Genomic DNA, 25,719 nt, shown 5'->3' with positions numbered 1-25,719 from the left:
TTTATTGGATTTTATAAGTTAAGTGATAAATATGGTCAATAAGTGCAATACTCTTCTCATGATTATTCTTTTGAGAAAATTATTATTATCTTTGCTATAAAAAAAAAGAAAAAAAGTGGACAGAAAAAAGAGAAAAAATGAAAAAAAAGAAGAAAAAAATAAAATAAGATTTGTTCTACTCCAATGATTCTTGTACTTAGTAACCGGGTGTTTTCATCTACAAATGTTGACTTTCGCGTAAAACGGTACTTGAATTTAAAGTATGCAAAGCAACTTGAGTATGTGAAGTGTTGAGTAACCGGTAATCTTCTTTTAAAAATGTCGATTATCGCGTCAAAAGACATTCTCACGTTTTAAGTAATATTTAGTTATATTATATGAATAAATATCTTTTTTTAAGTAGAATAAAAAGATGATCATGAGTTTAGGAAGCATTATTATTGACCATATGAGTTACTTGCTTATGAAATTGGGTAAGGATGAGGAATCGATTTGAATTTGTTATAACGGTGGTATAATTGGCTCTCCTTTACTTGATATTATGAGTGTTTGAGGATTAATGAAAGTTTGCATTATGGTTATTTACCTTGTTTTGAGAAAAATGAAGTTGAATGGTGCATATATATTTAAAAGTTTGGATTATTGTTGATTTGTATTTCTAATTGCTTGAGGACAAGCAATGGTTCAAGTGTGGAGGTATTTGATAAGTGGATATTTTATGTATTTTTAGTATATTTTATTAGTTAGTTTTGGTGTGTTTTATCTAGTTTTATAGTTAATTAACTAGGGTTTTGGTTAAGATATCTATGTTGCGATTTAATTGGCAAAAATTACATTTATATAGATTTTAACGGAAAGAACTTCATGTTTTTGTAGGTTTAAGGAATCAATCATCAGTTGAAGTGAATTGAGAAGAAAATTGGATGATAATTGATGAAATGAAGTGGTTTAAAGAAGGCATGAAGTACAAAACATTCAATTGAGGGAATTCAAGTAAAGACAGTTTCGACATATCTTGGTATTTCGGCTATATCTCGAGCTGTAATGATCGGATCGAGGTGATCTTGGTACCATTTTTAAGCTAAGAGATATATCTACATTTGGTATGAAAACATCAAAATCCAATTTAGCTGTTTTCTAGGTCAAAAAGTTGAAACACAGAAACTTATCTCGATGGTTGAAATTTGAAGTCCAGAATTGACCAGTCTATGGTATTTCGACCATATCTCCGTCCACCGATCTCCAAATTAGATGATTCTTGAAGTATTCGAACGCTAATTCAAAGGGTTACAACTTTTATGTTTGCATAACAGCCAGTTCGGTGGCTATCATAGAGAAAATTGCAGTTGAAGTAAGGTCAAAAGTGAAAACACGTATGGCAGCTGAATTTCTGCAATTTGTTCAGCCATTTTTCTCATCTTCATACTATTTTCCAGCTAGAGTTGGAAAGAAAACGCAGGCTACACATGTTTTTGATGTACAAAGGAAGAAAAATAGCTTATTGTCAAGTCAAAAATATACGGTAGAATCAAGAGGTTGGAATTTTGTTTTGTTGACTTGGTTAACACCAGATTTAGATAATCAAAGGAGAGAAGAAAAATACGGTAGGTGAATGGAGGATATCAAAATTTTAGGATAAAAACTGAGTTGGTCATATTTTCTTTAGCTAGCAATTTTTTTAGGAGGTTGGAGAGTGCAAGAATTACCACAAAAATGTAGTTCTTCCATTTCTGTAGTGTAGGATAGTTTAGCTAGTTAGTTCATCCTTCTTGTATATTAGCTAGATTAGGATGAAGATGGAGATGAAGAAGGAGGAGTTAAAACTCAAGTGACATGGGTTATCTCTTCTACAACTCTTTATCTTTTGTATTGGATTCTTAAGTATGGTTAATATACAACTTTTGGATTTTATGTTTATTATGTATTTCTAAAGTTAATGCCTAGAGTATGGATGAACTTTCTATGTTTTGTTAGTGATATTTATTTGGTTATTTGGTGATATTATTTTGAACAAGTTATTTATCACTTTTGATATTCTAATCATAATTAGCTGGCCATTAATTGTGATTATTTAAGGTGTTAAATTTGTAATGAGAATTGAAATTTAACACTAGTTCAAGGAAGTGATAAACATAGGAAGTTCACTCACGAAAGTAGAGATGCACCTATGTGGTTTAAATGACTTGTTTTATATAATTTCATAGAAGAAATGAGTTTGTAATTAATATCATAACCACGAGAGTAGGTATGGCGTAGTTACAAGTATAGTTGATTCACTACGAGAATAGGTTTCACATACATTAAGAAATTACGTCATAACTAACCAAGATAATAACATTAACTTAACCGTTAACTTCATTTGCAAGAGTAGTAGGAATTTCATATCTTTAGGAGTTTTCTAGTGTTACTTTCATAAATTTTTATATTTGTGGTAGTCTAAATAATAAAGAAGTTTGAAAAATACCGGTAATTGCGATCTTCCCTGTGGGATTGACCCTTAATATCCTATACTCGTTCACAATTCGTATACTTACGATAAATTGCGTGTGGGATATTTAGGAATTATAAATGTAAAATTTGATTATGAATGAACTAATTGTATATGTATATCCCGCGCACGTCAGTGAACTTGTTATTTTGCTCAGCTTCTCTTAATTATTTTTTTTGTTCATTAGGGGCAAGTTTGTTAGCTTTATGTGACTAAGGTCTGCATTTTCTAGGAGTTGTGTTGACTTTTACTTTTAACCTTTTGGATCCTAAATGTACAAGGTGCCGCTTGACCAATTGCATACTTGAAAGTGGTAGCAACGGGATGGATAACCAGGGACACATTCAGGAAGGACACCTGGACGACGAGACCGACGATATTGATCTCGATAATATCCTTATGGCAGTTGTACTCTTAGGTGTCATGTTCTTTGACCCACACTTTAATCGTGTCCCCAGAAGAAGAAGAGTTCGAAATAGTGCACTCTCGGGGAGGGACTATGTACTTGAGCTGATAAACGGACATGAAGACAGAATTATTGAGAACATGCACTTGGATGTTCCCCAATTCCTGTTGTTGTGTGATTTATTGGTTCAGTGTGGTTACTGGCATGCATATCCTTCTCATAGGGTGGGGGTTCATGAATATGTTGTTTTAACTCTAATATGCCTGAGCCATGATGAGCGACACCGGGTTCTAGCCGAGCGGTTCCAGCATTCAACAGATACGATTGATCAACATGTTTGTCGTGTCTTACGAGCCTTTGTTCGGGTCGGTCGTGATCTCGTTAGGCCAGCAAATTTCGATGGGACTCATCCCAGGATTTTGAACAATGCATTGCTCATGCCGTGGTTTCGAGTATGTAACAATGAAATAGACTCCTACTGTTTTGCTTTCTTTAACGATTTAGAATGATTTTAAAAATATCGAACTCGTATAGGATTGTGTTGGAGCCATTAATGGGACCCACATCTCCGTATGGTGCAGAGCAGAGATAAGAGAGAGGTTCAGAAATCGGCATGGCAACTTATCACAGAATGTGCTTGTTGCCTGCGATCATGATATGCGATTTGTCTAAATTCAGGTCGGTTGGAAGGGTAGTACTCATGATGCCCGAATTCTCCAAGAAACCTTGCAAGATCCGAATTCGGATTTTCCTATGCCACCGCAGGGTATGTAGCTCACTTGTTATATTTCAAGATGCTCGATAAGAAAGAACTTAATAATAGTTATGGCATTATCAAAAAGGTCCCCGAGGTTACTTGAAAAATTGTTGCTCCTATCTTTCTCTATTTATAATCAATACCTTGATATCCATTATATGACATCATTGATAGGAAAATATTATGCGGTAGATGCTACTTACATTAATATGCCAGGATTTATGGCACCGTTTAGGGATGCACGGGGCATGCATCATGAGCGGGCAGCTAAAGCGCTGTTCAACAGGCGGCATGCATTAGTTAGAAATATTATTGAGCGAACGTTTGGGGTTCTTAATAAGCGTTTTTCAATACTTAAGGGTGCAATGCAGAACTACCTAATAGCAACTCAAAATAATATTGTGCTTGCATGTTGTACTTTGCACAATTTTATGTGTGCTTATTCCCTAGCGGATGAGTATTTCAACGAAAAAGCTGCCCTCGGAGCCTTTGCAGATGCACAGATAGCAGGGGAGCAACATGAGTCGGGTTAACCCATCGATATGTAGCAGCAGGGCATAGATAACTGGAACGAAGATTGGCGGGCAATGACGGCTCACATGTGTTGGAATGTGCATAACTAGCCTCCACTGTAAGGTCTTGGACCGATAGATCCAACAAGGTACAAGTTTATTAGTCTTCTTCGAATGAACTTGTGATTTCAATTAACATTTGAAATTTGGGAATACTTATTGTGTTATGTCGACCACGGATTTGGATCTTTATCTTATATTTGCACATCTGTACTTATTAAATAAACCCGAATATTCAGTTCATCGAATGCTCATCATGTGTTTGTGAATGATCTTGTACCAAAAAGCCGTTTTTGAGATAAGTTCTGCACATTGTTGACAGGGGTTACGGTGCCAGTGTGCTACCTCCGTACATATTGGGGAAATTCACTTATTTAAACTGTATCACATTTGCAATGGCCTGATGTTATTGGCCAATTGCATGATTGTACCGTACACAGATTTATTGTGTAGGTGTTTTTCAAAACTGTTTAATCCAAACGCATGTGTTTTTCAAAAACTAAGTTTTTCAAAAACAGCAATCCAAACGACAATAGTTGTTTTTCAAAAACTGCTACAGTGAAATTTTTGAAAAACACCTCAAAAAACAGGGAATCCAAACGCAACCGTTGTTTAACAAATTTCTTTTTTTTAGAGGAAAAAATCTGGGGAGCCCTTAAACTATTGTCGTTGTCTTCTTTTGGCCCCCCATCTAAAATTTGTTTCCGATTGATCATTAAACAATTAAAAATGCATCCTTTGAGGACTTCTGATGAATTTAACCACAAATCTAACCGGAATTAAAGGGTATTTTTGTCTGTTCATGTTTGAACCCTCGAGACTAGCGACTAAGGAGCGTAAAAAGAGATTGAAAGAGGCAACTCTTCAATTTTTAAGCAAGCCAAAATCGAAGCAATGGAAATCCTTTCCAAAAATCGAGTTTTGCCCATTTGTTGAAATTTCATCTTCTTCTTCTGCAAAAGAAAGAAAAATTAGGGTTTTGTTGCACGTATAACATTGGAAACAACGAGGTGGAAGATGCCAAGATCAAATCCAATACCTCCAATGTGTGGCTACGAATTGAGTACCATTATGAAAATGTCATGGACTCCACGGAATCCAGGTCGAAGATATGCAGAATGTCGACTTGCTCAGGTAATGGATAGCAGTAATTTAGTGAGGTTGTTAGTAATTACTCAGGTAAGTTGTTAGTAATTGCTGTTTGTTATGAATTTGGGTTAGGGATGCAAGTATTGGAAACGGATAGATGAAGAAATGTGTCCGCGTTCAGTGGAGATTATACCTGGGTTGCTTCGGCGAATCAATCAAATGGAGAAACAGCTCACAAATGCCGAAGAGTCTGCACAAAAGTGGGAGTGCAAAGCAGCAAAATTCCAGACAAATGTTCGAAAGTTGGAAATTATGATGCAACAACATGCATCAAGGGAAAGGAAGTTTGTTGCAGCTCTTGCAATCACCTATGGCTTTGTGTTAGCAGGATTTGCAGTTTGGGTGTTTGAAAATTTAGGAAATAATGATCTATTGCAATTATCCCAGAAAGATGTATTATAAGCAAATGAATGAAGAAAGTGGAACTAGAATGTAATGTACAAATGTAGTTCATGGGTGAATGGAAAAGCATGTTTTGCTTTAATTGGACAAAGAACGTATTGGAAAAGCATGTTTTGCTTTAATGATAGCATCATATTGGTTTATTCTGTTTTTGTGAGCAATGTACAATTGGAACAATGGCATGTTTAACGTGTTCATTTTAACATGTTTAACAATGGAAAAGCTAGAATACTGTAAAACTGGATTATGATAGAACATAGGGAAACCAAAAACCTTTTTGATTAAATATCAACTGCCAACATATAATTACATCATTAATAACAAGAGTCAAGCCACTTAATTAACAAACAAAAGATGGTCCAACTGTATGACATCTACGAATAAACCAAAAAGACAAGTCATTTGCATGCTCGACATAGCACGAGACAAGTCATGTTCTGAAAGCAAAAGTAAAAGGGCATCCAATGCCATTGACTAGATTACAAATCTAATAGTTAGTTGAAGATGAAGGCACACGTCCTCTTTCTCTTCCTCTTGCACCAGCACCCTCACTTTGAGTTTGATTGACATTTCTTCCTCCTCTTGTGCCAGCAACTTCATCTTGATTTGGATTCCCACTTCCTCTTCTTCTTCCACCAGCACTTTCACTTTGATTCTGAATACCACTTCTTGTGGCTCTACCTTTGCCCCATCTTCCTTTCCATCTTCCTACAATAAAAGGAGGCTGTTTTCCAAGATAAGCATAGTTGGAGTTTATCCTTCCTTATTCAGCATCAATCAATGTATTGTTTTTCTTTGTCCTGGAGGCTTGATTCTGGGGTGGTTGCCGTTGCTTTTGTTGTTGTGTTGACTTACTGAAGAGTGGTGGTTGGTGTTGTTGTCTAGCCTGAGATGGCTGTTGTTGTTGGTTGTTTTGTGATTGATTCTGCTGTCGGGTAGGCTGCCTAGATTGTTGTCCCTGCTCTTTATTTGCATGAGAAGATTCAAGTACACCCTGCTTTCCTCTCCTTCCCTGAAAGTGTAAATTCTGCCAGATCAATATGTGGATTAATGTACAAACAATGTTAGTGAAAATTCAAATTTCATACTCATTTGGACTGTTGCTTTTCTGAATTTTGGCTTTGCTGTTGCTGCTCAGCCCCTCTATCTCTTGAACAAGTTGCAGCATTGTGGCCAGTCTCTCCACATTTTCTACAGTACATCACAACTATCTTGCGCAGCTTGGTACTATTTCTCTTTTCCCTGTTATATCCCTTCTTCTAGCCTTTTTCGGCCTTCCAGGTTGTATACAAGCGACTGGAGGATCCATTTCCAAATGCTCATAATTAGGCCAAAGTGAGACCCCACTAATTGGCTCCAAGGCATTCTCATAAATTTTAGCAAACAACTCTCTTGAGTAGCATGGGGCAGTGAACTGCATTGGGTTTCTATCAGACACCAGCATTGCAGAAATGGCATGAATACACGGAATCCCACTTATCTCCCAAAGTTGGCACGTGCATGTGTTTTTCCTGACATCTTGGTAGCCATACAAACCATTCCAGATTGGCTCCCAAAGGCAGGCCTGCTTAATTCTCTCCTCAATCAATTCCTTGATTAGGGGCTCTACTGGTTCAGTCCATTTAGATATCCCTTCTCTTCTTTGTTGGATCCTCTACATCACCTTCTCTCTTATTTGTTCAAGCATTGATATTATTGGTTTGTCTCTGGCTTCAAGAATGAACGCATTGAAGGTTTCACAAATATTATTTACCAGCATATCACATTTCGTATGGACTGAAAAAAATGCCTTGCACCAGTGCCTGACATGAGGTGCTTTTTCCACCCATTTAAAGGCCTCACAGTCAAACTCTTTCATGTCTTCCATGGCCTTGTACTAGTGGCTATACTCCACATCTTGGACTTTAAAGTTTTGCCGGGATGTTTCTTTTTAAAATTTCTGTACATATGTTGTACACAATATCTATGCTCACTCCCAGGAACTATCTCAGACATAGCTTTGTCCAATCCCTTTACAAAGGTAAAAAAATATGAATCAACACTCAAACTGATAAATATGAAAAATATCGTTTCTATTGGAACAATTGTTAACACTCAAACTATATTGATATTCTTACCTTTTGTTGATCAGAAATGAAGGTGTAATGATGTTGATTGTCAATATTCAGGTCATCAGCAAGGAGTTGAAGGAACCATTTCCATTGCTCTCCAGCTTTTTTTCAACAACTGCCCATGCAATGGGCCACCATCCATTGTTAGGGTCAACACCCATAGCTGTTAGTAATTGACCACGATGAGTTCCTTTAATATGACAACCATCAAGACCTATTAGTGGCCTGCAGCCACTAAAAAATCCCAGTTTAAGTGGCCCCAAACAGCAATAAAATTGCATAAATGTTGGATTACCACCAGATTTTCTGAATGGAGTGAACATAATTTCAGTCGTTGTACCTGAATGAGTCTCTTTAAGCTCCTCAGAGTACCTACCCAAAAGTTTGTACTGCTCTTCAGCTGAACCCTTCACAGTTTGAGTAGCTAGTGCTCTTGCTTTATATGCCACTGCTCTAGTGATTTTGGACCTATACTCTTCATCAACTGTTTGTATTAGCTCTTTCACAGGCAGTTGTAGGTTGGACCTGTACCTCTCTTCATACCTATTTGCCAACCACTTTGAGGTAATAGCTCTATTCTTCCAAGCATGGCCACAGTTTTCATGCTTATCATAGATTGACTTCACCACTAAGTCATTTATGCCTAGACAATTTACTGTTGAGGCAAAAACAAACCACCTACAGTGGGGCTTACATTTTGCTCTAACTCTTTTTCTCTCATTTTTGCAAGGCTTCACAGGTTTACCATTAACAATTGCATAGTTTTTAAGAGCTTCTTTGAACTCCCTACTATTAGCAAATTTTTTCCCTTTAAAGAACCTCGGATTCTTCATGTTCCTCTCTGGGATAAAGTCAATGAATTTGGGGATATGTCCTCCCCTTTCCTCAGATGACTCTTCACCACTATCTAGTTGATCATCTATTTTGTCCCCATCAAATGCAGCTCCAACATCTATAGTTTTTGAACCAAAAGTTGCAGGCTGTCTTGCTTTATTTTTTCTGCCTTTCTTTTGTGATTGTTGGGTAGGAATATTAAAAGTTCCAGTCACATCTTCATGCTCTTGCTGTTGGCTTCCCACAGATTGCTGGTCATTTTCTGTTTCATCTATACTGCCTGTATCCTCAAACATCAAGGCATCTCTGCAGAAATTATCATCAGCACTGAATTGCTCATTATCTGAGCTGCTGCTCGTGTCATCAGCAGTATCATTGTCTCTACCCTTACTAGTACCTACCCCTCCCACTGTTTTAGTTGTTGTTTTTTGTTTGCCACCTTCAATTTCAGCCTGTGAGGTTGGAATCTTTTCATTAAGAATGTCTTTCTGCACCTGTTTTTCTATTAAATTTTCACTTACACTTGCACCACTTTTTTTTTGGTGTTCCAGCATTCAAAGGCTTTTTTGTTAATACCATATCAGTACAAGGCTCCTCTATAAGTCTGCCCTCATCATCTATTTCTTCTATCAAAATACCAGATTTTGGTGGTGTTGCATGTGTCTCTACAGGCTCATTGAATTGCATTTTCAATACCTCTTCAATGGTCTTATGGTCACAGTAAACTTCCATCACCTTATATTCCTGTACCCAACTACAGAACTGGTTAACATGTTGATCAGTTTGCAATTGCCTCAGTCCATCAGGTAGAACACTTGTCGGCTCAAGGTAATAGTACAACACAGCTTCCTCTTCCCCATACCCCAGTTTTTTTAACATTGCATTAATCTCAAGCACTGACATTCTATCACCATCACACAAATCTATATGATCAACTTCACCACCAGTATAAAATCTGTAATCTGAACCATTAAACTTGCCCCCATAATGCAATCTAATAGTAAAGTATTCACTCCCCTGTTTGCACAATCATGTATCAAAATAAAGTCAAAATTCACTATGTTCATATAGAATAGTAAAAATAAGCAGCAAAATTGCTAAATAAACAATTGCCCATGCGACATCAACTATTTTTTGTCAAACTCTATACCAGAAATTTCATTAATTTACTATTTTTAGTAAACTAATAATGGACCACAGATATAGTAGGACCCCATGTAACCTACCAACAGGACAAAACTCTCAGACCTTGTTTCCACCCAATTAATTTAATTAAACTCCATTATATCTAAACCCCTATCAACCAACATCTAATTCTTTAACAACCCCTAAATCGTTTAATAAAAACACAACAATTACACACACAAACCCCGACGATATAAGCTTACAAATCAAGAGGCACATTACCGTATACGAGATATGGGTCAAAATATGCATCCCTCCTTCTGATCATCCTTTTCATTTCTCTGTCGATCCATAGCTTTCAATGCAGAATTTCTCCCATGCAACCTTCAATAGCTGTAATTGAAAGATTATCTAGCCATTCTTATACTTTAGATGAAATTTCAACAAGAAATGGGTTTTTGGTATGGGCAAAACTCGATTTTTGGAAAGGATTTTCGTTGCTTCGATTTTGGCTTGCTTAAAAATTGAAGAGTTGCCTCTTTCAATCTCTTTTTACGCTCCTTAGTCGCTGATCCCGAGGGTTCAAACATGAACAGACAAAAAAATGCCCTTTAATTCCGGTCAGATTTGTGGTTAAAGTAATCAAAAGTCCTCAAAGGATGCATTTTTAATTGTTTAAGGATCAATCGGAAACAAATTTTAGATGGGGGGCCAAAAGATGACAACGACAATAGTTTAATGACTCCCCAAATTTTTTTCCTTTTTTTTTATTAGGTAATTTGTTACTCACATGCTAGCAAGGAAATTATTAGTCCTTAATTTTATTATTTAAATTTGTCACTATTTTGCTTCTTTATTATTATACATGACTAAATTTTGTTAGTAATTAGAAATTTTTTTTAATTGTCCTAAATCTGCTTTAGATTAGATACATTGGGGACAACATTTACACTAATTAAGACTTTAGGTACTAAAATTACGCAAACACTAAATATTAGAGGTCAGATTTATTTTTGTTAAAAATTTAAGCACCAAAACTACTGCACAGCTGCTTAACATTGAACACTAAAATTGGAAATTTTCCTAATAAATATAAGTATTGCAATATCAAGTCAAATAAAGTGTGTATGTTAATCATTTCTTTCACAACACAACACGAGTTAGAGAATTTCAAAAGGACATTTTTGCAATATTCTTAAAATATGATAAGCCTACTCGTAGTTCAACCAAAACACAGGGAAGGCAAATGTAATAAACTTTAGAAGATGCCTAATGTATAAATTCATTCAATGATAAATATAACGGTGGGACATAAAATCATCGGGTATCAAAAAATAGCAGCTTTCACCGCCAATTCTTTCTCTTCTTTTCCCTCAAATTGGTGAAACCCTAATCCGAGCGTAAACAGGAGAATATCTCAGGGAAAGATAGAGTTCGGTGATTCGCATTTCGGAATGGAAGAATGTGGTGGGGCTGTCGGTTTGGGTATGAATGACGGCATAAGCAGCAGGATTAACAATTCTTTGAATATGGAGCCTTCGACTTCATCTTCAATACCAATTAACTCCTCAAATATCGGGTTTCAGGTTTACCTTCTGGGCCTTTTTATTTTCTTTAATCAGTTGTATTTTGAGTATTTTTCTGTTGAATTTTCGCCAAATTGAAGGTTGGTAACTGTTGATTTCTGTTTATTTGAAATTGAAATATTTCAAATTTGTTTGTGTTGGGTTTTTCAGTTCAGTGTATTTTTATCAAGGAAGTAATTTTTTTTTTTTTGGGGAAAATTGGCAGCTATTGAAGAAGCATGGTTGGAAAGAAGGCACAGGCCTGGGAATTTCTGAACAGGTTCTACTCTCTATAACAAGGCTTTGTCTTTATTTTGTGCGTTAGCTATTTTATTTGTCTGGCCCGGGCATTAGTATGTTATTTTTTGCGAAAATCCTTAAGATTTTGGGATGTTTATATATCCAAAAATGGTTATTGAAAATTGCAATTTATTACTGCTTTGTTACTTGTTATGTATTGTGCCGTGATCCTATTCACCCCAGCAGCAAAATTCTTTGCTATGATGTTTGAATCTCCTCTACGTTTAGGCGCCAATCTTAAATTTTCATTACTTTGTTATATCTGGTGGAAAGGAAATTAGGTTTTAGTCTACTTTCTGGTGAGGCAGTTAATTTGATCATATTGAATTACAATATATTTACTGGCTGCTTCAGGACATTCCCCGGGGCTCTCCATCTTCCTTCCTTTTCTTCCAAGTTCTGCCACTACAACTGTAGAACCAAATGAAAATAGGAAAAAAATATTCAAGAAAATAAACATTCTGCATCTCAGCTTGTTTAACTAGGGTCAACAATTGCATGAACCTTGTATCTGTCCATTAGCTTTACATGTTCACACCATCTTATTTATTTCTTTCACTTGCTATTCTTCTACTATTAGAATTTGTCTTGTTTCTATTTTTAATTGGATTATTGATCAGTTCCCGATGTTAAACAGGGCAGGCTGGAACCTGTAGAGGCTTATGTGAAGAAGAATAAGCGCGGATTGGGAGCAGATACAGTTAAAAAGGCAATAGAGAAGTCAAAATGTGCTGACAAGCATTCTGATGATAATGAGAATGATAAGGTAAAAATTTATTGCCTTTGGGAAGGTCTTTAGTAGTCAATTTGAAATAATTCTCTGTCAGTCATTCATTCCTGCATTTTGTTATTAGGGATGAAAAATCAGGAGGCTTTTCTCTTTTAATATATTTTTCTGTCAAGGTTATTAACCTAGTCATGATTTATTTAGCGTTTTCAAGAATGTAGGCTGCAACATTCATACAAGGGCAGCACTATAGCTAGATTCTCCTCCTAATACTGGAGGCTCACTAAGGAGTCCCAGCCACCATATTAGTGGCCTTGTCAGTGAGCCCATTGCTTCAGAAATCTTGCGGTGATTGGTAATCAAAGCGAATCCAATTCCAATCTATGGCTGAGGCTGAGATAGTTCCATGGTCAAGTTATAGTGCTCTACCAAATGAGCCCAAAATCCACTAAATAGTTATACTTCTAGATAGTTAATAGTGTTCTGAACTGCTTGCCTTCAACAAATTAAATTTAAGTGCGTTTCACAATTACATATACATTTCGTGGATTGTGCAATCAACCTGTCAAGCAACCAACTTATTTGCATGTCCAACTAAAAAAGGCCTTGTCACTACATGATGCTCAATTTGTTAAAGGCTTCCAAATTTTGTCAGGATTGGGCTTCTGCTTCACTTGGCCCTTGCTATTGCAAACGTCTTTCTAGTTCTTTTACATAGATACATCATTCTCAAAGTGATGGATATTTTATACTTTCCTGTTTATTTAGTTTGAAGAAGACGAAAAATAGCTGCCTAAACAGGTATCTTTGGGCGATACAAGATAAAAGTATGACTAACTATGGTGTGTTTTTGCTTTGATATTCATCAATAGTTTCCCATTCAAAAAATCTGAGATGGAAGAGTAGCATGCCCATGCCTTAATATTCAGAAGGTTTAAGAAACAAATTAAGGTTTTTATTTATTTGGGCTATATGGCCTGGGGAAAGGAATTCGGAGTTCATTTTTTTGGTTCTAATTGAACCATTTGGACAATCACCAGGGGGGGTGTGTTTTATGTTGTATAATATCACATTCAATAGCTTTATTCAAGCACCATTTAAGTGCACGGGATTATCATCTTGCTCTCATGACTTGTTTTTCCTATTCAAATTGAAATGCAGAAAAGACTTTCTATTGTTTGGACAACCTGTTGTGATGGTTTATGTCTGAGATACTCTATGAGTGGAAAACAATGGAGCAATCTGCATATTATAAATGAACTTCATGGGGATCTCTTTTGCCTTTCTTACCACATCTAGTGGACTCTGCACCAGTATCAAGGAATTGTAATAGCAGTATATCACCTTCATGGTTGAGATTATTTTTGAACAAGTTCAACATTTTGAGCTCATTCGAAAAAGAAAAAAAGTGTTTGCTTTAGCACCTTTGGATGTTCAGTGGAGCATGTACAAAATAGAGCTAACCTTCGCCATATGTATAATGCCCTATTTTCCAGAGTATAAGCTCATTATAAACTTGTAGTTATAACAACTCTTCTCACTGTGTTATCTTTTTCTCAGGTCCCAAATGTGTATTCATGGGTTGCAGTGTTGATTACCGTATTACTATTTTTAAATTTCAAGACATGATTTATATGAGCTTAACTGTTACAACTGTGTCTTTTCTAAAAAATTTTTAAGGTTAATACTTGAGACCCTCTTGAATTATCCTAGTTTACAGTCTGAATCAGGGCGGAACTTTATTGAAATGGTAACTTAGTATTTTTGTTTTTGGGTCACAGGTAGCTAAGTTACTTTATTCGATCTAACTGACAAAAAGTCAATGTTGAATCCTTGCACTTAATGTTGCTTTTTGATTGTTGAGATATTATATACCTTAAGTTACTGATACTTGTACCCGATAACTACTGATGATGCGACTGCTTGTTTTTCAGCCACCACTTAAAAGGACGACTAAGCGTATGATAAAAAAGGTGAAGAAATTGCAAGAGTTGGAGAAACGCTTAAAAGAGAAGGAATTTGAGCGAGCTTTCTACAGGGAGTTCTGGCCAGATAATGTCTGACTCACATAACTTCCATGAAATGCTTCGAAGGTTTTAGAATGTTATTTGAAGTTTCCACTGTGATCTTGAAGCTGAAGGAAATGAAATGCTTCAAGTCTTGATTCTTTATACTTCTATGCTACAAATACATTAGATCTCTAGCGTCCTCTGTCTTACATGCATGGGAAGATTTTTTTTGAAGTTCCTATTGTAGTTGCAAATATGAAAAGCTTTGTCCCATTCTTGCCAATCGTTGGATAGAACACTTTACTCATGTGTAGTGTAAATTCATAATTCAAAAGAATCGTAGTTTCAGTCTTTCATATGATATACTCGTTGACAGCAAAAGTCAATCTGCATCTTTTATAGCATTGTGGAGCTCAAATGGAAATTTTCGTTGGCTTCTTAAGCTGCCATCAGCTGGCTAAAGGTTCACTTTGGTCCATTGGTAAATTGTGCTGTACTGGTTCTCTTCAATTTGTTTAGGGGTTACGGCTTTCTTCCTTTGTTGTTCTGATGTTTTCCTAGATATCGAAGGGTGTCCAAGCACGTAGGGGAAAACTGGGCCTGTTGGGAAACTGGTTTTCTCCATCATAGGATGGCAACGGGGTGGGTTTGGGGCAGGGGATCCCTCCCTCAGGCCCCGCCCTGAATCCCTCCCATTGCCAAAAAACTTTCTCCGCCCCCACCCCTCCCTGCTGCTCTCGCAGGTGGCCATGGATGATAATTTGATTTTTTTCTGGAAGTTTTTATTTAATAGATCAAAGTTAAATTTAAAAAACAAAATAAAATGTAGTTGAAGAAAGTGAAAAATGAAAAAGAAACAAAAAAAGTATTGAAATAAAACACTAAGACAATTAAGAGCCTTAATTAGATTGTATAAATAACACACTTGAGAATATTCATAGAACGCATAACATGCCTGTACCAAATATCAACTAGGAATTTGATATCTGCAAATTAATGTCCTAACATCTTTTGTTTCATAATTTGATTGGCGAGATGCTTGTAAAGAAGTTGGAGTCCTGGAATTTTATGCCTTCTAGGTATGAGAATTCTAGACTTCTTAACTAGGCAAGGAAGGTTTTCAATAAAATGTTAGTGAAGCATGTTGTTTTCTTGGATTGCATTGATCATCGGATAGGCCAATTTTGTTAGGTATGGTGAAGTCTTGAGCTTTTTGATGCTAAGTAGAGAGGAAGAGTGAAGCCTAATAATCGTGCAATGGTGACTTTACTGTCTAATTGTGTTGGTATTGGAGTTTTGAATAGAACAAGTGGGTTCATGTTTGGACACAAATGGGATAAAAGTTATGTTTAGTTGTCAAATATTCTAAGTTTATTATTATTTGATTATATAATATATTACATTTATTTATATTAATAATCTCCTGCCTCCACCCCCGCTCCGCTCCCGCTCCGCTCCCGCTCCTCGTCCCATTACTCTCCCCTCGGGACGAGCACCCACCGCCATTGCCATCCCTATTTCATTGGATCAAAATAGTCATGTAAATTGTTTTCCTATCAAATTTTAATTGATTTGAGTAAGGTCTTACTAATTGATGGTAGGAGGTAGTGTAAGTTATAAAATTAAAAGAGGAGCAAAATCACGAAGCAAATATGTAGAACCCAAAAAATTCACCAAAAATATATAGGAAATATATTTCATAAAATCAATATATGAGAGAGGCAATTTACACACATATAAGTATGTGTGGGAGAAGAAGAATAAATATCAACAATAATATATTAATCACACACTATAATAACAAGGCTCTCAAATCTTTCACCATTCTCAATTAAATACAATAATATGACTCCCTATTTATACATACACTAGATGATTTCATAAACAAGTCTTATAACCATAAAATATTTTTTACTAAGATACTAATTTCAAAACAATAAAACTGCCGTAACTTGACTTCAATATAATTACTAATACTCTAACTTGACTAAAAACACTACTAAATAATAATATAAAAAATTTTAAATATTGAGACTTGATATTAATATGCCAACAATATAAAGTTCAAGAGGCATGCATACGAGACCCGCAGAAAAACTCAGGGAAAATGTGGAAAAGGATTTCAAGTGGCAGTGAACTTCTACGTTGAGAATGTGTGGAGGGTGACAGCCCATCTGATTATTGTATTGGTGCCGCAGCCTCTCTTGAACTTTCGTCAGCTTACCTTTAACTTTTCTCCTGAGCGGGCATCGCATCGATAAAGAAAGAAAAAAAATAATTACAACACACTGCTAGTGCAAGTATTTAATCTTTTTTTATTTATTAAAATGATAGATTTTTATTGATTGAGAGCTAAATTGTAGTACAATTCTCGAGTAAAGGCTCGTGCTGAACTTTGCAAACGTGTATTAAGGCACAAAGGAAATCAGCATTCCTCATTTTATGTTACACCAACAGCATAATTGCTAATCATTCTACTTCTTATAGTATCTCATATTTTATACTATCTCATTTGACGACAAAATAAATGAGCATTTCAAAAACAGCAATGTTAATGTAGGGATGTCCTCCATTTGAGCTGCTTTCCACGATACAGTTGAATTGCCTTTCTTTCCATCAAACTTCCCCAGCTTAGTTTTTCTTCATCATACATTGTCCTAGCTCAATCTGCCACTAGTAATATCTGACTGATAAAATTAGTGAAATGGGTCAGTCTGCTTCTTCTTTTAGTAGCTCTTATGCACCTGGAAAGTTACCGGATGCTTTGGAGGAGGTGGAGAAGCTATTGAGTAAGCTAGAGAGTCAGATTGAGAAAAGGAAGTTCTTCAGTCTCACGGTTCTTCTGGATCAACCTGACAGCAGCATGTTGAGCACTCTCAGGGATAAAATCAAAAAATTCCGGGTGGAATTTGGATTCCTGAAAATGTTTTCCAATATGGTTGACTTGTTGAGCTATGGGATTTGGTTTGAGTTGGCACATCTCCCCAAGATTGAAGCTGGAATGGACGAGATAGCCAGGAACTTTCTGATTGCTAGCAAAAAGTTTGATAAGGTTTCCAAGGTGATCATTGTAATTACCAACTTGTTGGAAAAGATGGAGCTCTTGAAGCCATTAGTTGAAGAATCCTGTGACTATTTGGGGATGAAACACTTCCTGGAGGTGAAGCAAAAACATCCTTCCTGGGATCATCATTTTCATTGGGAAAGTTTTCTCAGATCTGTTCAAAAGAATCTGCAGACACTGTTAGAGAAAGCTGCTGACTTGCAGCAGCTTGACCCTCTGCCTCTGATTGCACAAATAAAAGCTTTCCAGGAGAGGCTAAGTTATCTGGCCAATTTCTTTGACCGCGTATCGATTGCTTGGACTCGCAACGCTTATCTGAAGTCTCTGAGGATTCATGTTGGAGCTCCAACCATTCGAGCAGCAAATTTGTCTTGTTTGTGCTGGCTCAGGGGGAGCAAAATGGATCAAAATATGGCAGAAGAAATGGCCACTGCCTTTTCAAATCTGCAACAGAAGCTGGATCCTGTTTCCTCTTCATTCCTTGACACGATGCTCCGTTTCCTGGGCACCATCAGGCGTCATGGTGATATTAATTACCCAGTAGACATGTTTATTAATCAGCTTCTCGGTATAGATAGGGAATATCCCTTCTTTTCTGAGTTCAGTGACCTGATAAAATCTTTCATTGAAGCACGAGATGGGCACAATAAGGATGTAGAACCGATCTTACCGGATATGGCAGTGGTGTTTAGGCAGGCAGGATCTCTCGAGGTCCTGGACTCATTGAGCATAGAAGGAGGTGGAACTGCTGATCTGGTGCATTTCAAATTGGTTGCATTACTTCGTCTTCTCAGAGCAGAGATTCTTATCATTGACCTCCTAAGCCATGAGGACTTCACCAGGGAAAGGACTTCTCAATTACTTTTCCAGGATGCGCCCATCCTCGACAAAATCATAAGAGGGCAAGTTGGGTTTCTTTGCTTGAACTCCAAATCCCTATATCACAAATCTGCTGATCCACCAGAAGATGAGATGGAATTCTGGAAACAAGTCTATATGCTATCAGGCGAAGTAGCTAGAGACCTGCGATTGCTACCACTCTCCTTCAAAGAAAGAAAACTCTCAAGGTATGGAGTGAGGAGTATGCTTCTAAAGTGGCTTACTAGCATTTTGGTTTTCAAGGCAAAGGCATATTTAATGGATCTACTCAACTGTAACAATAGCAGTTTGGTTCTCTTAGTGAAGGATGATGTTGGAACACTTGAATCTCTTGTTGCATCAATCCTACATATGCCCAAGAAACTCATCTTTGTGGACCTTGAGAAAGTTATGGAGGATGAAATACTCATCTTGATGCTTACTGAATCAGTGGCTAGGCAGGTACTATCTTTCTATCATTCATTTCATGCCACTCAATTCACAGAAGGTGTGATGGAGTTGCGAGATCAGCTTTCTGGTTTGATAGAGATAACCAAGCAATTAATTAGGGAGATCGATGTCCAACTTCCACTTATTAAGTTCCCCAAGACTAATGGACTCGGCTTTCTTGATTTTCTATTGATAAAGCTAAGGGAATTTCTGAAATATGAATCAGGTTCAATTTTTGTTGAGCAACAAAAAAGGGGTTTTCTGAAGCATAAGTCTGGTTCGATTGGCTTTGTTAAGGAACACATTACGGTGATCCTATCAAATTTTGGATTCTTGAGATCTTTCCTTGGGCAGCAGGACTTCGAACATCAAGAATTGAGAGAAGTTGGCATACATGTAGTAGATGCGGCTTACAGAGTGGAACTTATCATTGACTCAATTGTGTTGGGAATTGGATCTCAATGGAAAAACTTGTCCTGGCTTTATCATGTCTCAGAAAATATTGGACATATCAAAATGCAGGTCACAGAATTTGAAGAGGAGGCCTGTAATGTTGGAGCTGGGAATTGTTCACAGACCATGGGGTGTGAGATTTCACAGACTAGCGCCTTTGAAATCGCTGAAAATGTAGCAGTACAGCAACAAGTGACGGTGGGTCGACCTACAACAGGATCTTCGCAGGGAGACATGGGGTGTGAGGTTTCACAGACTAGTATCTCAGAAATTACTGAAGATGTGGCAGTACTAAATGATCAGCAACAATTGATAGTTGGTGGACTTATGGGAAAATCATTACAGAGAGCTGTAGGGTGTGAGATTTCAGAGACTAGTACCTTTGAGATTAGTGAAGATGTGGAGGTACTAAACAATCAACAAGAAGTGATAGTTGATCGACATACAGGAGGATCATTGCACAAAGTGATGGGGCAGGAGATTTCACAATACAGTACTTTTGAAGTTACTAAAGATGAGGCAGTACTAAATGATCAGCAACAGGTTATGGTCGATCAACTTACAAGAGGATCATCACAAAGAAACACGGGGTTTCATAATTCATGGACTAGTAAATTTGACACTAATGAAGATGTGGTGGTACTAGATGATCAGCAACAAGTGATAGTTGACCGTCTTACAAGAGGATCATCGCAGAGAGATATAGTCTCCATTGTTGGAATGCCAGGAATTGGCAAAACAACTCTTGCCAATAGAGTGTTCCACAGTCCTGATGTAGTTTATTACTTCCATGTTCGTGCATGGTGCTGTGTTTCACAAGTGTACACAAAAAGAGACTTGCTGCTTGGAATTTTACAGCACACCATTGAGCTCACAGATAGCATTCTGATGATGACCAATGAAGATTTGGAATTCATGTTGTATAAAAACTTGAAAGGACGTCGTTATCTAATCTTTATGGATGACGTGTGGAATATTGAAGCATGGGATGACTTGAAGAGCTCATTTCCAGATGATGTAAATGGAAGTAGGATTCTGATGACAAGTCGTTTACTTGATGTTGTTTCAAAAGTCACTCTGGAAAATGATCTTCTTGATCTTCGTCCACTCTCTGAGGAGGAAAGTTGGGAGTTACTAAAAATGAAGGTATTTTCTAAAGAAGGCTGTCCCGAGGAGCTACTGGAAGTTGGAAAAGAAATTGCTAGAAATTGTAAAGGACTACCGCTTTCTATTGTTGCAATAGCTGGTCTCCTACAAGGGGAACACATGAAACCAGGCTCGTGGAAACAAATTGCAGAAAGTTTGAACTCAATCATAGTTATTGATCCACAAACAAGGTGCATGGACATCTTAGAACTGAGTTACAAGCATCTTCCAGATTATCTGAAAGCATGTTTTCTTTACTTGGGAGCATTTCAGGGGGACAAGGAGATTCCTGTCAGGAGATTGATATGGCTGTGGATGGCTGAAGGTTTTATACTGAAAAGGGATTCAAGGAGCTTAGAGGATCTTGGCGAGGGTTACTTGAGAGATCTGATCGGGAGAAGCTTAATAACAGTTGCCAAAAGAAGATCAAATGGTAGTGTCAAAACATGTGGAGTTCATGATATGGTTCGCAATTTGTGCTTGTTGAAAGCTAAAGAAGAAAACTTTTTGAAGTTGGTAACTAATAGTGATGAGCCTTATGCTTCTTTTGATGATAATGTTGACTTCGATGATTTTGATCCTTCAAATTCCGTGATATACGAGGAACATCGACTATGCATGTCTATGAGTCGACAACACTTTGTTGTGTCAAGGCCTTCTGGCCCATATGTTCGTTCTCTGTTGTTTTTTGCCATCAATGATGCTTATCCCAGATGCCCTTATAATGTCTCATTCATTTCTGAGAACTTTGAACTTCTTAAGGTGTTGGACTTGGAGTCAATCAACATGGGTAGTTCCTTCACAGATGGAATAGATTTACTTGTTCAGTTGAGTTATTTAGCTGTTGGCGGTGATATTGATTCTATTCCATCATCATTAGCCAATTTACGGAATTTAGAAACTCTTCTTGTTAAGGGACTGAAAGGAAAGGTCGTACTACCAGATAGCATTTGGCACATGACTAGGTTGAGGCATGTTCATGTAACTAATCATGCTGCCTTTACCTTGAAAAACATGACTGGAAGTTACTATCAATTAAGTAACTTGGTCTCCCTTTCCATGCCAACTCTTTCTTACGGGGAACATGCAGAGATTATTACAAGGAGATTGCCCAACCTTCGAGATCTGAGTTGCATTTTCTCAAAATCAAGGGGTTTCTCCACAGATTGCTATCAGTTTCCAAGATTGGAAGACCTGACGCGGTTGGAGTCACTCAAGGTAGTATACAGAGGAAAGACTACTAATACAGGTGAATTTAACTTCCCCTCAAGTCTTAAGAAGTTGAGCCTATCAAATTTTTTCTTCCGGCAAGATCATATTTCAGCAATTGGTAGACTAGCAAATCTTGAGGTTCTCAAGTTACTTTCTTCAAGTTTTGAGGACGCAATATGGGAGATGGGAGAAGGGGAGTTCCCTGAACTGAAATTCTTGAAACTAGACAGCCTAAACATTGTCGAATGGAATGCCTCCTCTGATCACCTGCCTAACCTTCAGCATCTAGTCTTGCGAAAATGTGAGAATCTCAAGGAAGTTCCAATTGATTTCATGAATATCCCAACATTGCAGCTAATCGAAGTGCAACTCTGTGGAGAATCAGTTGAAGAGTCACTTAGAAGACTTAAGGAGGAGCAACTTGAATATGGAATCGAGGATTTGAAAGTCCTTATCAATCATTAGATGGGGATTTCAGATCTTCATTTTCTTTACATGGATCACTGGCGTGCTTTACATCCTATTGACAAGTAAGTGAATTTGATCTTGCTGGTTGTTCTTCCCCATTTTCACTTAAAATTGGTTGCGTACTCTGGCTATTGCCATATATTGAGTGCATAGCATTAAATTTTCACTACTGCTTTGTAGCCAATGTAACTTACACTTATGTTTCGTTTTGGAACCATAGGCCTTTTGTTTTATATTCTGTTCGCAAGTAAACACTATTCTACTGAAATCCTAATTATCAATCTTTTCCGGGTGTCTTCAACAAGTCCTCTTGTGTGATAATGTGTTTTTCTTTTTCTTGGTTTTGAAGTGACTAGTGACCAAAGGGTGAAAGTCGGAGTTGTTCTAGCTACAGTGGTTTCATTGCTTTTCGGATGGCAGCTTTTGATAGTTAAAAACACCGGCTAAAGACAGAATTTTAGGCAATCATTCATATAGAAGCATAAAGCTGGGGATATGAATGGGTGGTTGAGGTCATGGCTATTGCATTTTATTGCTGCATGGATAGGTGATAGACTCGTTGAATTTCAAGAACAGTAACTCTTTAGAGTTATCTTTTGTTTCATATTTCTTTTAGAAATCTTTACATTTTTGTTATCTATTTATGAAATCTCTAAAACCAGGAAACAGGGATGCCATGACGCTTTCTCTGAATAGTTTCCATTTCAAAAGCATCACTGTCCTTGGAAGAACATGGCGTCATGATTTTCTTCGAGCTCAAGTATCTCTCTTTTCATGAAGATGCTTGAGATTAATATTTTTGACTAGGTAAATTCAACTTTGTAGCCATACAACAATGACGTATAATTATTGCTTATACAATTTTACTAGTTATTAGCATTCTCTATAACTTATTCAATACTGGGTTCAAAGCATCCGAAGACCTGATTTGGCCCTAGAACAGTAGTAAACCATTGAGAAACTGAAGAATACTCATTATAGGTTTAACGAAAACTGGTTGCTTTAACATGTAACTCTGGTTTAGTTCTAAACTTTGTCAACCGAGGGTTTGTCAGTTGTTTCTTTTCTCTCTCTCTGGCTCCGTATTTGTATTGATATACATTAAACAACTGTACTTGTCCTCAACAATTTCTGCTTTGTTGACATGAATTCTGGTGCAGATGTTTGTTGCAGTTCAAGTGAAGATAAAATGCAAAGTCTCAAAAGCTCTCAAGATAAGAATGGGCAAACTTACATTGGGAAGGTCTTGGTGATGACAATCCTCTTGCTCTTCTTTCCCTAGTATGTTGAACATGAAATAATCTCAATCTTGCTTATTGACTACTACAAATGCTAATACTTGTTTCACCCATGCTTAAAATACTAAGTAAGATTTTGGGAAAATTAAGGATGAAAATTACTTAACACAGCTTAATAAACCTATAAGATGCTACATTCAGTCAGCTACAATCGCCTGCTCCTGAGATTACTGTATTCTTTGACTTTATGTACGAATAAATTTATGTTAGGTTTGTTTTATCACTTTTCTGCCTAAATGTTGTTCCTAACTGGAGCGTTGATTTGTTCCTAATGTGAAATAAGCAGGCAGGAATCAGCAAGGCTGGTGTGAGGATGAATGAGTGAACGCTTGGACCAAATGGAATGAGAAAGGCAGAAGAGAAGTCATAGAAGCTGGAGAACCATCCATTCTAATGAGAACAGTGGGAAGGTAAATATCACCTTCCTGGAATTAGAGAGTTTTCAGTAGAGTTCAAAAACTATTTGTGCATTTGTCTTGTGTACGTACCTGCACCATTGTGTCTGGTTCGAGATTCATCAATTGCTTCAGTTTACGTAGAGATTAAACGGATTTTTGAAATTCATTTTCCTAATGCTCACTTGATCAAAATATTGTGTTAATAAAGAATCTCAAACAGGAAGCCGAACGTATGCTGAGTTGTGCTTCTTAAAAAATGATATTGCTATGTGTTCAATGAAATAGTTATTCCTGGTAACATTAAGTGGTTGAGTGCCAACATCCAATATCAGGTGTCAAAAGATTACCTCACGCAATTAGGTGTTCATGTAGTTGGGATCATGACAGGTGAGGTACTAACAGTTATCTTTTGTTTTCTAACAGAAGAATTTCCAGAAGAAGAGAAGTAGGGATGGCTGAATAACCAACAGCATGAAACTCTAAATGTGCTTGCTTGCACACACTATGTTTCTGCAATTTTTCAAACCTTGGGGGAGAGGAGGGTTGGGGGAACTGTCTGCACCTGCGATGTACCTCGGGAGGTTGTTGAAATCGTCCCGATATTTATCATGATGAACAAAAGCATATGCAATTTGCAGCAAGGCTTTCAAATCTCTCTTTTGACATCTCTGAACATGAAAGCTCACATGCCAGTTTCAGCAAAAACAAGAAGAACAACCCCAACGAAAGAATGGAGAGGAGGAAGACCAGAAAGATTAGAGACCCCAACATCAGCATTGGCTTCCTTCCTTTCGAGTTGGATACTCCATTTAACCGGATGCAGACATCCTCGACAAGTCTACTTCGAGGAATATCGACAAGTCTTCATTAACAAAAGGTGGACTCAGAAAGCACTTCAATTCAGCAAAGTGGAGTGATGCATTCAAGTAATTAAAGAACAGACTACTCTATGAAATTCTCGTCACCTGGCTTCTGTCTTTCTGAAGCTGTTCCATTATGACAAGCACTGGCTCTATTCCTAGACTGATGCCCTGCTTTCTCCCAAACATTCCTATAAGATTGTCATAGCGTCCCCCAGCAGCAATCGAACCAACCTGCATGACGTTGACATTGGAATCCCTTCTAAACTGCAATCAGATATACCCCACCAAACAAACCGAAAAGGAATCTAACTCTAGGTGGCTAAAATTAAATCTGTTTTACACTTGTAACCTCTTTCTTTTACAAACTTATGAGCAAATTAACAGAAAAATGAACACAGAAAAGAAGATTGGGAGAACTGAAACCTGCCTTGTCAAATTGGTTCATGTCACTTAGAAGTCAATCACTGTAGAGAGAGTTGGAGTGTTGCCGCTGTGGAGCGGGAAGGCAAACAAATAGTACATCATATACAACAAAATCCAACACCACAAACAACCAGAAAAAAGGAGTATGCCAACAATAAAGAACATGACAGGCGCTTGAATGATCAATAAGAATAGGGCAAATTCCACTTTACCCCCTGTGATTTAGCATTTTTTTGCATAACCTCCCTATGGTTTCAAAAATTATCTATAACCCTCTCATGATTTGGATTAAAGTGTCAAAGTGACAGGAATGATCATTTGTAACGGAGTCTCCTAAAATGTCAAAAATACTCTTATGTAAAGCTGAAAATTATTTATTAACCAAGGGGGGTTATGTGTATATTTTGAAAACTATAAGGAGGTTATATGGTAAAGTATTAAGCCATAAGAGACGTATATGGTAAAATATAAAAATCATATGGGATTAGTGTGTCCTGTATTTATAAGGGTAATTAAGTTCCATTACGAATGACTATTTCCGTCACTTTGACACTTTAATTCAAACCATGAAAGGGTTATGTATAGCTTTTGAAACTATAAAGGGATTATGTAAAAAAATGCTAAATCATAGGGGGTAAAAT

General features: G+C 37.1%; 3 protein-coding genes and 1 long non-coding RNA gene across 13 annotated transcripts; 3 read left to right on the top strand and 1 right to left on the bottom strand.

Annotated features, from left to right (window-relative positions):
- Positions 1–2,812: 2,812 nt before the first annotated feature.
- LOC113718095 (uncharacterized) lies at positions 2,813–4,184 on the top strand. Its single transcript, XM_027243015.1, has 3 exons — positions 2,813–3,346; positions 3,573–3,660; positions 3,826–4,184. Exons 1-3 carry the CDS (start codon positions 2,813–2,815, stop codon positions 4,182–4,184), a joined length of 981 nt encoding a protein of 326 aa, XP_027098816.1.
- A 6,961-nt stretch (positions 4,185–11,145) lies between these two features.
- LOC113718000 (uncharacterized) lies at positions 11,146–14,801 on the top strand. 3 transcript variants are annotated; one of them, XR_011825565.1, is made up of 5 exons: positions 11,146–11,430; positions 11,636–11,689; positions 12,347–12,475; positions 12,658–12,791; positions 14,371–14,801. XR_011825565.1 is itself a non-coding variant. In XM_027242888.2 (4 exons), exons 1-4 carry the CDS (start codon positions 11,299–11,301, stop codon positions 14,497–14,499), a joined length of 444 nt encoding a protein of 147 aa, XP_027098689.1. In that variant the 5' UTR covers positions 11,146–11,298; the 3' UTR covers positions 14,500–14,801. The 3 variants fall into 3 exon arrangements, 1 of the variants encoding a protein (XP_027098689.1); XR_011825564.1 differs by having other exon boundaries at positions 12,651–12,791; XM_027242888.2 differs by lacking the exon at positions 12,658–12,791.
- Positions 14,802–16,923: 2,122 nt separating this feature from the next.
- Positions 16,924–24,819, top strand: LOC113719065 (uncharacterized). Of its 8 annotated transcripts, none has more exons than XM_027244070.2 (6): positions 16,924–22,158; positions 22,446–22,643; positions 22,759–22,903; positions 23,257–23,339; positions 23,681–23,804; positions 24,216–24,819. In XM_027244070.2, the coding sequence occupies exon 1, from the start codon at positions 17,150–17,152 to the stop codon at positions 22,091–22,093; it is 4,944 nt and encodes a 1,647-aa protein (XP_027099871.1). In that variant the 5' UTR covers positions 16,924–17,149; the 3' UTR covers positions 22,094–22,158; positions 22,446–22,643; positions 22,759–22,903; positions 23,257–23,339; positions 23,681–23,804; positions 24,216–24,819. The 8 variants fall into 8 exon arrangements, with proteins under 8 accessions (XP_027099871.1, XP_071928841.1, XP_027099866.1 ...); XM_072072740.1 differs by having other exon boundaries at positions 23,257–23,345; XM_027244065.2 differs by having other exon boundaries at positions 23,257–23,377.
- LOC113718097 (uncharacterized) lies at positions 24,181–25,220 on the bottom strand. The gene is made up of 2 exons (XR_011825458.1): positions 25,083–25,220; positions 24,181–24,886 (listed from the first exon to the last, which is right to left on the bottom strand). It is a non-coding gene; the product is annotated as an uncharacterized lncRNA (long non-coding RNA).
- Positions 25,221–25,719: the final 499 nt, after the last annotated feature.

Source organism: Coffea arabica, chromosome 11e, assembly GCF_036785885.1.
Source record: "Coffea arabica cultivar ET-39 chromosome 11e, Coffea Arabica ET-39 HiFi, whole genome shotgun sequence".
Classification (NCBI taxonomy): domain Eukaryota; kingdom Viridiplantae; phylum Streptophyta; class Magnoliopsida; order Gentianales; family Rubiaceae; genus Coffea; species Coffea arabica.
This window is presented reverse-complemented; position numbering and strand designations above follow the sequence as displayed.

Excerpts from the sequence above, each read along its gene's own strand:
- LOC113718095 (XM_027243015.1), top strand. The coding sequence starts at position 2,813 with ATGGATAACCAGGGACACATTCAGGAAGGACACCTGGACGACGAGACC. Across the intron at positions 3,347-3,572 it reads TGCTCATGCCGTGGTTTCGA|GTCGGTTGGAAGGGTAGTAC; the intron begins GTATGTAACAAT and ends GTCTAAATTCAG. Across the intron at positions 3,661-3,825 it reads TTTTCCTATGCCACCGCAGG|GAAAATATTATGCGGTAGAT; the intron begins GTATGTAGCTCA and ends CATCATTGATAG.
- LOC113718000 (XM_027242888.2), top strand. The coding sequence starts at position 11,299 with ATGGAAGAATGTGGTGGGGCTGTCGGTTTGGGTATGAATGACGGCATA. Across the intron at positions 11,431-11,635 it reads CCTCAAATATCGGGTTTCAG|CTATTGAAGAAGCATGGTTG; the intron begins GTTTACCTTCTG and ends GAAAATTGGCAG. Across the intron at positions 11,690-12,346 it reads GCCTGGGAATTTCTGAACAG|GGCAGGCTGGAACCTGTAGA; the intron begins GTTCTACTCTCT and ends GATGTTAAACAG.
- LOC113719065 (XM_027244071.2), top strand. The coding sequence starts at position 17,150 with ATGGGTCAGTCTGCTTCTTCTTTTAGTAGCTCTTATGCACCTGGAAAG.